The 13,791-nt window shown below is 41.7% G+C and overlaps 2 protein-coding genes across 6 annotated transcripts in view; one reads left to right on the forward strand and one right to left on the reverse strand.

The window, feature by feature from the left end:
* LOC146870562 (ADP-ribosylation factor-like protein 8A) overlaps nucleotides 1-13,791 on the reverse strand; it is a 557,139-nt gene that overhangs the window by 527,975 nt on the left and 15,373 nt on the right. The window lies entirely within an intron of this gene.
* LOC146870563 (uncharacterized) overlaps nucleotides 5,662-13,791 on the forward strand; it is a 250,771-nt gene continuing 242,641 nt past the window's right edge. For all 4 annotated transcript variants that reach the window (XR_014978325.1, XR_014978323.1, XR_014978324.1 and 1 more), the window contains exons 1-2: nucleotides 5,662-5,817; nucleotides 10,234-10,374. Coding sequence is in view for 1 of the 4 variants with exons in the window: in XM_085643155.1 (XP_085499281.1) it covers nucleotides 10,245-10,374 (130 nt within the window). In the remaining 3 variants the exon portion in view is untranslated. The remainder of the gene's footprint in view (nucleotides 5,818-10,233; nucleotides 10,375-13,791) is intronic.

Consider the following 13,791-nt stretch of genomic DNA (forward strand, 5'->3'; position numbering starts at 1 on the left):
CTACATGCTTAGCCCTTCCACACACACTGCACGACCCCACGACATTCCATAAACTGCTTGATAATTAATGCGCCACCACTTCCCCTATGTTTGCTGCATGCTTATCACATTTCATTTTCTGCATTTGTTGGTTTAAAAAAATGTAGTCAGTCATCTACAAGGAAGTCCATCCGTACTGCGTAGGCAGCACTTGGCGCTAGCCTTAACTCTCTACCCTAGTGTTAGTTCCTTTCATAGCCCCTGCATGGGTAGACCCACGCCTTCGTGCACGCACAGCACGATCCCCCTGCCAACTCCATGCAAGCTAAGACCTCTCCTGCCCCACAGAGCCCCACAACATTCCACGTACGCAAAGGACGAAAGTCCCTGCACAGCCAGTTCACTCACTGCACGTTTCCTGCCTGCGTGGCTCCACCCCCTGCACAGGCAGACCCGCCCAAAGTTTCTTTCAGGCAGCCCCGTCTTCCAGTATTTGACCCAAGACGCTACTAGCACACAGCCTTCCGCACACCTTGAACAGCGTTCTCCAGGATTATGGCACTCCCAGAACGTTCCACCGACACAGTCCGTCCTTACCTCACCCAAACACTTCACAGCCACCGTCACGTGGAGGTGACCTCAGAGCATCCCCCAGCACAGCCCCGTGAGAAGCTGGAACGAAACTTCACACCCCTAGCACAAAACATCCCAACAGAACTGCCAGCCTACCACCATACACCCCTTGCGCAGCGATCACCTCGACATTGCCACCGTCCCCTCAAAAACACACAGCCTTCTTCGGACGTTCCCACAACAAAAACACGGTTGCTTTTACAGGTCTTATTTGCACACATGCCGAAGCACAGACACAAAACGTTTCTGATTCACAAAGAATGGTGTTGCTTCGAATATAGCAGAAGTGTGTGACAAGAAATACTCCTGGGTCCTTAAGATTATAAACAGAGGCAAAACATGACAGTAGCCCTCTAAATGCACAGCATGCGACCACACTAGGAAACCCCCCCCCCGGCCAAAAATACGTCACGTCACCGCAGACTCCAGAGACGAGCGGAGAACCCCGTTGCCGCTTTAAGCAACGCCTCGCTCACTCCAGACCCAGCAGCTGATATTGCATGGGGCACGCAGCTCGAAAACACTGAGCTGCCGATCTCCACACATCTGCAGCTGGGCCACAGGGCCGCAGACTGGGGGATATTAGAGGGAGGTGGTAACAAGCATTGGCATAGCCAATAGGTCTCGCTTTTGGGACTTTATAAGTGTTTAGCCATGCAACAGTTGCATAACTAAATACTTATAAGGTCCCAAAAGCGAGACCTATTGGCTATGCCAATGCTTGTTTACTTTTCCCTGGGTGGGAGCTGAGAAAAATCAGTCAACGGCTTCACAGCATTAACTGGATCTGAATCAATAGTTACAAGTTCATGTGTAATACAAGGATTAACTCTCCTCCATCAGGAGGACCGAGGTGTATTTAATCAACTCAGGTTACTTGATTCAGTACTGGGGCTGGCGACTTCTGATGCTGGTAGAGTCTGCTTATCTTCCAGAAAAACCTGTTTTGGTGGCACCTAGGCTTTCCTCAACATTACTGATCTCATGGTTGAGGGCCCCCATAGCACTAGTTAAAAAATTAGCAAAAGAGGGTGCCTCTCAGATCCAGAGGCAGCGGTGCCCCGACACGATGCATACATGAGCAGTAGAACATCCCAGGGAGAAATACAGCACACTCCCACAAGGTTAGGACTGGAGTTGTGCTTCCGTAGACTGCAGATACTTTAAACATGCCTATTACAAGTGGAATACTCTGCTAAAACAGTTTCCATTGATTTCAGGCTGAAAATGAATGAAAACAAGTAAAATAAAGTGCCGCAAAAATGCCGCTACATTTCCATATTTGTGCCGCTAAATTTCAATATTTGTGTCGCTAAATTTACCAATCAATATCGCAATATCCTGGGGGGGTCTGACTGTAGGTCTGCATGCCCTGCCTTCAAACGGATCAAGAATCTCAAGGGCATATGGGCACTCAAAAGAACACATGGAATACTGCCTTACTGAAACAACTCTACTGAAGCACCTCCATCCTCTTGCGTCATCACTGCCTCATGCACTAGACATGTCATAATGAGGTAACTCACCTCCTGAACCAAATCTGAGTGCTAATTGTGTAGTAAGTCAGATCAAATCCAATTCTTTCCTTTTAAAATAACGGTCACATTGTAGCATGTAGCTGCTTTGTATGTGGTATGAAGTGGTTCCCCATTAGTCCCCATGTCTGTGTAGCAGCACCATGTAACTTTAATGCACCCACTTTGTCTGTGAGTAGCCCCAGTGGAAGTGCCACTGCCTGCCGCTGCTACTCATTGACTTCAGCTTCATCACAAGCAGCCAGAGGCCTCATGCTGTTCGAACTCCCTGGTCAGACTGAGTCCAGGAGAGCGTCCATGCCCCATGGAGCTCTATGGCAGTGACTGCATTACTGAAACCAGGCTTCCAGTTCTGCCAAGTACCATGCATCAGGCATTAGACAAATGCATCTCAGTGTGGTGGTCCGCATCACCACACTGAAATGCAAAGTCATGCATTATAACGCCTCTTCAGCTGTTAAGCTGGAGCGCCGCTATATAATAATGCCCCATACAAGCTGCAGTAGTAGCATACAGTGCACACTGTTCCCGGCAGGTTTGGGGGCTCTGGCTCAGCTGCTAGAGATGCAAAGTGCTACAATGTAACACTTAGGCACCCAACACGTCAGGATGGCTTCGAAAAACATTGTGAGTCAAGGCACATGAATTTACAGGCGGGTCTTCTCCTGCCTCCGGCGGGGTGAGCAGAGGGGGGCAGTTCTCATAATGTTTTAGTGGGCTGCACTGAGTGCTGCTGGGGTAATGTCAGTACAGCTCGCACCGGGTGACGGTATCCCACAACGGACCAGACCACACTGGCGACTCTTTGTGTACCTCTTACCACACACTGCTACGGCTGGCAATATGGCAGAGAGCTCGCTGCTGCAGTGCTCGCACACCGTATCCAGTGACTGGACCAGACCCCACCTGCCACGGCTGAGACTGTGTGTGTGCTCAGGGCTCAGCCAGAATCATGCGACTTGTGGAGTCATTGCCCACCAATTCAACTGCCCAGTGCACCTCTTTTCCCATGATGAATGCGGGTACTTTTGTGGACTATGAGTGAAACTGTGCTCTGAGTGAACCAGGATACCTTGTACCTGCACCTGTTTGTCTGTGTGGCTCCTATAAGTATGCAGTAAGTGCATGTCAGGCAGTAACGGAGATAGGGGCAGGTGATACAGCTGTGATTAAGCAAGGGCCCTGCTCCCCGGACACACTTAAAATGCATGTCAGGTGAATACATCGATGTATTCATCAAAGATTTGGCCCTTCACACTAGGAGTTATGTACCAGACAGTGGCGATATCATCTCCCAGTTAGAACAGTTGCAATTTGATACACAAAATTAACTATTTGTGTTTTTGGACATTTAGCCCCTATACACTAATATACTCCAATTGGAAGGCATAGAGGTCATCAGACGTGCATTGGAGACCTGACCTGGTCCAGTAACAGTGCCTACTGATTTTATCATCGAGTTATTGACAATCTCTCTCACTCTAAATTATTTTGAGTTTGATGGGGTCATCTATTTGCAAAGAAAGGGAACATCGATGGGGGCTTCTTATGCCCCTAATTTTGCGATTCTGTATGTAGATAACTTTGAACAGATGTATATTTATAACCAGGTCTGCAATCCTTATTTCCAGAATGTGCGCCATTGGCACTGATACATAGATGATATTTTCTTTATGTGGACCGGGGATACCACCACCCTGAATGACTTCTTAAAGTGGTTGAATACATGCTCCCAGGATCCTAACTTCACCTCACAAGCCAGTAGTGAGAGTTCTGACTTTTTAGATCTGACAATTATTTCATATGATGGGAAGCTAGCAACTAAGCTTTACACAAAACCTACAACACGGAATACCCTTTTGGAATACACCAGCCATCACCCAAGGGGCCTAAAAGATGGCCTCCCCTTTGGTCAGGTCCTGCGTATATGCAGTAACTGCAAATTTCAGAAGGACTATTTCCGGGAGGCTGATGTGCTTGCCAAAAAATTAGAACATCGTGGTTATCCTAAGAGATTAATTAAACGCTCATTAAAGAGGGCCTGGTATAATCATCGGGAGTTCTTATTTACCCCCCTGTGCCCCCAAAACACCTGAACGTGTACCCTGTGTTACTACTTTTGGCACGCAAAGTAATCAAATTACTAAGATCATCAAAAGACATTGGCCATTGGTGCAGGCAATTGGTATTACAAATGAACTGCCTCTTTTCTCCTTTAAACGAGGAAAAAATATTCGTGACCACCGGGTTCATGCAGCTTTGCCTGTTAAGAGTTCACCTGATCAAAACGCATAAAAAATTGCCCTTCCCAACATAAAAGCCGAATTAGGTGTAAAAATGAGCATGCATCATTGGTATCCCACTTTGTGGAACACAATCACACACCCTCTGACCTGAAATGGCAAGTGATCTAAATGGTCAAAAATCCATGGAGGGGTGGGGACATTGCGAATCTGCTAAATCGAACCGAATGCCGTTGGATATTCCGTTGTGACAGCATCAATAATGGGTTAAATAGTTTGGAGGAATGCACGGCCTTAGTGTTCAGTTGACAAGTGTTCCAGTACATTGTCGAGCTAGCCTGCGTGAAGACCTTTTCACATTATACCATGATCTGTCGCATGTTTTGAAATATTCGCTATGATTGGTTGTTGTGATGAGGCACTTTTATAATCTATGGTGCTTTAAACTGTTCTGATTACCCTTTATGTAAGCGATCATCGGTTCTTTACTGTAATAATGGTACCTCCATAAAATGGATTCATATCTATGACCATAAACAACAATAAGTCTCATGTTGTATCTCGATGTAAGGCTATGTGGAAAGTTTTGACCTTTTACATGGCTCTAAGCATGTATTAAGACCTTCTATAGTGGTCAGGCACTTTTATCTTCTATAGTGCTTTAAATTGTTCAAATAACATGTTCTGTAAATGATTATAGGTTTTTTTCCATAACAAAGGGACTTGCGAAAAATTGTATGTGTATTTATGATCATAAGTAATACCATGCTATATATTCTGTACCCCTTGGAGCCTTTTCCTTTGTCTTTTTCTTAGCCATCGTGTACAATACTGATTGGTTTTATAAATTAGAACATGAATTGTAAAGATTTGTATCAGAAAATATAATGATGATGGCGACTGTTAGTCGGTCACACATCATGGAAACTGCCATTTGTAATGATTAATGATTATTGACTTAACATTATTAATACTGAGACCTTTTTGTGGTTCCTGTAATAATTGACTGTTAAATGTTTTTCTAAATGATAATTATATTCTTTAAATAAATTGGATGTCTCAACTCTTGACTCTGTGGTAATGGGTTTCTTTCATTTCTGTCTATTCTCTTTACCATTTCAAGATGGCCGCTGTAAATGTGGACCACATGTTATTTGATTCATTTTGGTTTCTTTTACAATATTTTTTTGTAGCCTCAGCTGCTATTTATATAGGGCTGAGTATTAGCGGTATCAAGCCTTCAATATGGCTCTAATGATTTAGATCGCTATATTGCCTGACACGATTGAATAGATTAGTCCCTTTCTAGTTTCTTGAACGGCATGCTTTTAAATCAGCATATCCGCTGGTTCCTACTTCCTGGATCTGACGTGGCCACTACAGAGATCGGCATGCTGACGGGAAGAGGCGGACAACAAGTCTTTAAAGTAAGCTGGATAGTAAACTTGCTGTCAGTTTTAGGCGACCCCAGCAGTATCTAGACGCGTATGTATAACTTATAGGGAGCTTTGTGTGAGCGCATCGGTCTGTCGGTAATTTTTGACACTCCGCTTTGTTTTGTCTATTTGCGCATAGTTGTTCAGAAATTTGGTAACTGGCCTTCGGCTAACAGTGGGAGACTGGGGTAGAATGGATTTCTTTATCCACCACGAGTAGGTAGTTTTTGCAATTTCGATCTGTTGTTTGCAGCATCAGCAGTTAGCTGACGGGACGAGGTGGACGAAAAGTCTTTAAAGTAAGCTGGACGGTAAACTTGTCGTCAGTTCTAGGGAAACCCAGCAGTATCTGGAGGCTTATGTGTAATTTATAGGGAGCTCTGTTTGAACGTAGCGGTCTGTCAGTAATTTTTGACACACCGGTTTGCTTTGTCCATTTGCGTATAGCTTTTTGGAAATTTGGCATCTGCCCTTGGGCTGACAGTGGGAGTCCTGGTTAGAATCGATTTCCTTATCCGTCATCAGTATGTATTTCTTGCATATTTCTATCAGTTGTTTGCAGCATTAGCAGTCTGTGTCTAGCGGTCACCCATCACTATGGACATGTCCCTCTATTGACTCCATGTTTTGAATTTTAAAAGGGAAATATTTCATCATTTTACCCTAACTGGATGTTTTACCTTATTGCAGCGTAACTGAACGTACCGACAATGATCCCTTGAATTAGTATGTTGTTTGGACTATCGATAGTTGGATATTAGGTACAGTACTTGATCGGGGGATATTTGATAGGATTTATTTAACCAGTAATCCTTGTTTTATTTGATGAATTACATATTAATTTATATTGTTCTCATTAGTTGACTGGGGTCTGATAACCATTTTTTGGTTTTCATCCTTCTAATTCAGACACAGAGGATTTACATATGAATTTCTCAGACATACCAGCAGGTATGTGGGGGAATGTTTTGGTTACCCAATATTTACTAGGGTCATGATGGATAATCCATTGACTGCATTTTGTAATTTGTCAGATTCGGACTCTACCATTTCTATATTAAGTTTATGTGCTTGATCCACAACTCATGTTGATTTTTTTCTTCATGATCTTTGAGGTGATTATTATTTTAGACTTATCACCTAACTTGTTTCTTTCTTCTTTTCTCGGGTGTTCCCTCAAAAATTCTTATTCTTTTTCGGTTTTCTTCCTTTTTCTTTTTTCTTGGGTCACCTGTTTCGATCTAAGCCACCTTTTCGGTGATAACCAAATTTTAAATAATTTTTTGTTGAAACCTATGTATATATCCTTTACTTTTAGATAAATTTTGGGAAAAACAGTGGACGCACTCACATTTGATGCTTCTGTCCTGAAGATGACCCTCTAATTATCTACAGGTCGAAACGTCGTTGACGCCAGTACTGTGGCCTTAATGAATGAGGACACAATTGTTTTGTTGTGTATTTCTGTTTTATTTTGAAACCTGTTTTTGTATTCCTCCTCAGCCACTGTTTTGTTTACACCTGTCATTCTTCACAATTGTAACACTGTCTGTATAACTGTATGAGCGCCATTATTATTGTGTATATATGTTTTTGATATAGCCCCTTTTTTGATAAATATTAAATATCAGTTTTTGAAAAGTTAAATAAATATTTGTACATGGGTATTGTGTATTATAGAAGTTTCATATTGGGATAGCACTCCCTTTTCCTAGGTTCTTTCTAAATTTCAAACTTACAATCTTTTTTTTTTAGTTTGGTACTTGAACCATTGTTTGGACTATAGCGTCAATTACCCCAGGTTCTTGTTCTAGGGCTGCCCTTGTTGTTTGTAAATAGGTGAATTGCCACAGCGCTGGCTCGCCGCCCTGGAAAGAAGTAAGTGTGCCTGAGTCTGGTATAATAGTTATTGCCAATGGCTGCTTTTATACAATTTGTGGCACACGCGGTCTAATCGAGCTGCGTGCCCCTGTACTGACTAGAACTGTGCACTGCAGTCCCTGTCTTCTCTGCTGGGTTTTTTCAGCTGCTGCATTAGCGCACAACTCGTTTTGGGTCAGTGTGTGTCTGTTAGTTAGAGCCACTGTGCAACTCACCATATAGCGCCGTGGGCAGCGACCTCCCCAGCAGGACTGGAAACCTGCTGCACCGCACCCGTTTAGCTTAACTACCTGTGTTTGAACGCATGATTCTAAAGACCATCTCGATGCTCAAATGGGTGTAATGTCTGATATTTATGTTTCCCTCGTCTTTATTACTTGATTTTGCTCCCCAGAAAGTGTAACTCATAGTTGTTGAAATGTAACTCTTAATTACACTTGAATTATGAAAATGTCACTCATAGGAATCTGAAACCGTGGCAGCTATGGGATTCGAACTGTATGATCAAACGCGCCCTGTGAGCACTCTTTGTACTGTGGCCTATTAGAAGACAACCAGGCCTGGGGGGCGTGGCTAGCGCCGAACAGGATGGTTGCCGGCGCCTAACGCTCCTGAGACGGCGAGGGGGTTTGCGGCTCTGGTGAACGATTTGCATTCAGCGCGGTTCCTCAAAGCCTGGATACGGTCGTTGGAACCGAGGCAGAATCGGCTGTTATGCACAAGGGACAATGCAAGCGGAGATATTTTCTTTGTTTGCAGCGGAGCGCTTCTCTCGTGATTTCAGCCGCCATTTTGTCAGTCCTGCTGACAAACGTTTTCACACGCATTTAATCAAATATATGGCATGGACACTGCAAATAACTTCGTAATACTGGCCATGCACCTGAAGTGTTGTGGAGGGATTGGAGAGCCATTGTGAAGCCCATATTCTCCTCCTGTATAGATGTTTGTGCACTGAGTGTGGATGCCTTCCTCCTCACAACACTGGCCGCCATTTTCTATTTTTGCACTGCGCAACGCTTATACGGCAATTACAATGTCAAATAATCTAACTGCTTGGATACCTTTTTTGTCTTTAAAGGATCACTTTGAAGTGGTTTTTCCTTTTTCTTTCCATTAACTCCTCCTAGGCTTCTGTCTCAGGCACCTTCATGAAGTAAAGTATTGTTGGAATTCTGGAGACATTTTATTCCTCTCTCATGTGGGACACAGATAGCTGTTTCATAATATTGCAGTTCTTCTGGGCTACTTTTTCATTCGCTTGGTGTTGTGGCCTCCAGGGGAAATCATATATAGAACGCCTTCTTGTCTTTTACCTCCTCAAAACTCTCTTCCTAACTAAGACAGTGCTATAATATTTTCATTATTCTTACGTCTGTGAATTGTTGGTGCTAATTTTGCCTCTGGCTATAGGTGTTTGGATAAATAACTCAAGTTATTTTCACCCTCTCACATACGTAATTACTCAACCTGCTCTGAATCTCGTTTACAATACGCTGTCATGGAGAATCCGTCGAATACTTCACCTAAGAGCGCCACAGTTTCCAGTATTGCTGCGACATCTGGCTCAAACAAAGTGCCAAGCAAACGACTAAAGAAGGATCCTCCCTCCCCTATCAAACAAACCTCTTTGGTTTCTATGGATTTACTACTTGAAGAGATTAGAGCCCTTCGCCCATTTGTTGAGGAGACTAACTCTCAAATTCAGACATTAACTGAAAGATTGTCAAGCTTAGAGGACAGAGTTACTACAGTGGAGCAGAATCTTGAATCCCTGACATCCATCAGTAGTAAAACTGATATCCTTCACTCTCAAGTGCTGTCTCTTCAAAAACAAGTCGAAAATTTAGAAAACAGGAATAGACGGAAGAACCTCCGTATTTATGGATTGTCAGAAGGATTGGAAGGCTCTGATCCTATTACTTTCTTCAAGTCATTCCTACCCAAAGTACTCAACTTGTCTCAAGATACCCAGCTAAATATTCAACGAGCCCATCGCTTGGGTCCTGCTTCGTCATCACCCTCTACAACTACTAAGAAACCGAGAGGAGTCATCCTGTATTTTCTAGAGTATACTGACTTGCTCAAGATTTTATCAGCAGCTAGATCTGCAAACCGTGTCACTTGGGATGGCAATACTTTGTTTTTCTCTCAAGACTATTCAAAGCCCACCGCTGACAGACGAGGAGATTTCCAAGCAATGAGGCCGCAGCTTAGATCTTTGGGTGCACGCTATGGCCTTTTTCACCCATGCCTCTTTAAAGTTACTTTCAACAACAAAACCACCACATACGAGCATCCCTTAAAATTGAAAAGTTTTCTTTACTCCTGCCACATGGACTCTATGGACACTTCTACACCATCCTCATCGTTCAACAAATAGCTTGTCGCTGATATGTTTATTCATAGCCATTGTTAATGTATTTATTGTTCCTATTTGATCTTGTTTGATGGTTATTAATGTTATTTCTCCTTGATTGATGTTGACCTGTGTACCATATGACAGTATTTTTCTTGTCTTTGCAGGTTCCGCTCCCATGATGTACTTCCCCATATGTTGTACCGTTCGCCATTTCCCACCCGTTCCCGCACTTGTTTGCGGTCTGGAGCCGTCACTATCCTGTGTGGCCCCATTTCCCCCCACCTTATATCTGTTTTGGATTTTATGTAAGTATGTTCATCATGTCTTTTTTTATTGTATTTTGTATTTTTCCTCTCCCTTTATCTTTTCTTCTTTACCCTTTTCATCCCGTTTCTCCTTTTTCAGACCTACTACTTTGACTTGCTACTTTCTTTGCTATTCTTCTCATGTTTCATATGCTGGATGATTTCACTTAGCTTATTTCTTTACTCCTATTTTCTTCTTCTCTTCTCTCATCTCTTTTCTTTCTTTTTCTCCAACAATGTTTCAAGTTTCGATTATTACATGTTCTCTCATTTTTATGACTTATCTGATTTTGGCAGTTGCATTAAGGCTGGTTCATTGTATCTTACATTTATTGTTTCTGAGATATGGTTTTAAAGATATGTTCATGGAATGTTAAAGGTTTAAATTCCCCAATTAAGAGACAAAGGGTCTTATCGTATTTATCTAAATTAGATGTCAAAATTGCTTTGTTGCAAGAAACTCATCTTACTGACACTGAATCGTTAAAGCTCAAGAGAAACTGGGTTGGTGATCTTTTTTACTCACCTGGAGATGGTAAGCGTAATGGTGTTGTCATTTTAATACATAAATCCCTTAACTTCCCTTATATCGCAATTGAGGGACGAGGAAGGTAGATGGCTTTACACTAAGTTAGAGATTGATGGTACCCCTCTTTCTTTGTTTAACGTTTACGCCCCTACTTCTGGTGATACTTCTTTCTGGTCACATATGAATAATTTGATCTCTCAACATTTTGATAAAAATGTGATCTTAGCTGGAGACTGTAATCAGGTTTTTGACCCTTTTTTAGATCGGAAGTCCAATTCCCCGTTTATTCCCTCAAAACCACACAAAACTTTCACGCAGACCATCAAACACTTACACTTATCCGACGCATGGAGACTCTGCAATAAAGCCCTTCAAGAATACACTTTTTTTTCTCCACCTCATCAAACTCAATCTAGAATTGATTATTTCTTTACATCACATAATGTTTCCCAGTCTCTTATCTCTGCAGACATTGGTCCCATACTCATCTCTGATCATTGTCCAGTCACTATTCTAATAGATCTCTTACCTCACACAGACCACCCACGCAGATGGCATTTCAACAACTCCCTGCTCCTTGATTCTCTTTTTAACACTTCCTTTACCTCCTTTTTCAATGAATACTTTCTTCTAAATGATATCAATAATATGCCTTTCCATATAATATGGGATGCCTTTAAAGCTAATGCTAGAGACAATATAATTAGATACACCTCTGCTAAACGTAACTCATTTCGGAATATAAATAAAGAACTCCTTTAAAAAATAAAATCTCTAGAACACACTTATTACACCTCTAAGTCAAAAGATTGTTTAACTAATCTCATCAATGCCAAGATTCAATATAATAAGGATACAACTGATGCTGCCTCCTTGTTCCTTTTAAAGTCTAGTGCTAAATTCTATGGCGGCCAGAAAAAATCTGGCAAATTATTAGCCAATTATTTAACAACCAAGCAGAACAAGCTTCATATCGACTCCATTTTATCGGATTCCAATAGTTCCAAACACAAAGATGCTGAGATTTTACAAGAATTTGTTCAATTTTACAAAAAATTGTACACTCCTGAATCTTATCCCACTGATGATGATATTTCCCTCTATCTCTCTTCGATTCATAAACCCGCACCTCCTACTTCACTCCTCGACCTTCTCAAATTTGATTTAACTCAGACCGATTTACTTAATGCTCTTAATTCCCTTAGAAAGGACAAAGCCCCAGGACCTGATGGTTTTACCGTCAAATTCTTTTTACATTTTGCCCAACTTATTATCCCTTAATTACATACTTTAATATCCTCTTTTCTTTCTTCTGGAAACTCTTCTGGTACCTTTATGGAAGCCCTAATCTGTCTCATTCCAAAGGAGGGGAAATATTTGCGTCTTTGCAAAAACTATAGACCCATATCTCTAGTCAATATAGATTATAAAATATTTTCCAAGTCCTTAGCTTCTCGGTTAGAATCTCTTTTACCTCATCTTTTAGGGCTAGAACAATCAGGCTTTGTTAAAGGCTGATCTATCATCGATAACACCCGATTATTTTTTGACATCATCTCCAAATCTTCAAGTCTCCCTGAGCCCCTTGTTGCCATTGCACTTGATGCAGAGAAGGCGCTTGATAGGGTGTATTGGCCTTTTATTTTTCAGACTCTTAAATGGTTTGGTTTTGGTCCAAAAATCATTTCCTTGATTTCTCTGCTTTATTCATCCCCTAAAGCCGCTATCTTCACTAATGGCCTTACTTCCCCCTATTTTACTCTTCACAGAGGAGTAAGACAAGGTTGCCCCCTTTCTCCTTTTCTCTTTAATGTAGCCTTAGAACTCTTCTTGTCTAAGATAAGACAGAATCCAACCATTGTAGGTTACACTTCTAAATCTCTACAAATCAAATTGGCTGCATACGCGGATGATGTTCTCTTGTTTCTTTCTAAACCCCAACATTCCTTACCGGCTTTCTTGATGGAAGTCGAGTCATATTCACTAGTATCGGGGTACAAACTAAATAATGCTAAGTGCGAAATTTTGCCTCTGTCTAAATACACTTTTAAAGCTGACTTTTCCATCTCCAATTTCAAGTGGAACCCGGCTCACATAAAGTATTTAGGTGTTTGGTTTACCACTTCCATCAAAACATCAATTGAGAAGCTCAGCACCCTCGCAACCAAATGGCACCCTCTACATTTTTCTTGGTGGGGCAGGCTTGACACTATTAAGATGATGCTAACACCCATTATTCTTTATCTTTTATCCAATATTCCAGTCTCCATTCCCATGAAATGGTTCTGTAAAATTAACTCCCTTCTTACTTCTTTTCTTTGGCTAAACAAGAAACCTAGAATGTCCTTGCCCAAGCTATCATGCCCGAAATCTTAAGGAGGGTTCGTTTCCCTGACCTCCCTAAATACCACACGGCATTTCTATTAAAATTTACCTCTCCAGATCTCCCCTTATGGATTAATTTGGAAAAATCCCTCCTCTCCCCATTTTCCTTTCTAGAATATCTATCTTTTACGAGGAAACCGCATACCTTACACACCCCGATAATCAAATACACTTGTAATACTTTGAATAAATTCCTTCTTATTGAACCACATGATTTTAATAAATTTCTTAGCTCTACTATCTGGCACAATAATTTTATTCGTGTTAAGGGTAAACCGATTTATTGGAAAACTTGGAGGGATAAAGGCATTCTTTGGGTGCATCAATTATTTGAAAACAACTCTTTCTTGACTTTATCCACAGCTCGTTCCCTCTATCATTTGCCTTAATCTTTTTATATAAATTTCTAATTCTGCGCTTTGCTATTCTTGACTCTTATTCTTATTTCCAATCTTTACCCATCTCCCCTCCGTCTTCTGATCACCCGTGGCTAACTATTTTAC

This window comes from Triturus cristatus, chromosome 1_1 (genome assembly GCF_964204655.1).
Source record: "Triturus cristatus chromosome 1_1, aTriCri1.1, whole genome shotgun sequence".
Taxonomy (NCBI): domain Eukaryota; kingdom Metazoa; phylum Chordata; class Amphibia; order Caudata; family Salamandridae; genus Triturus; species Triturus cristatus.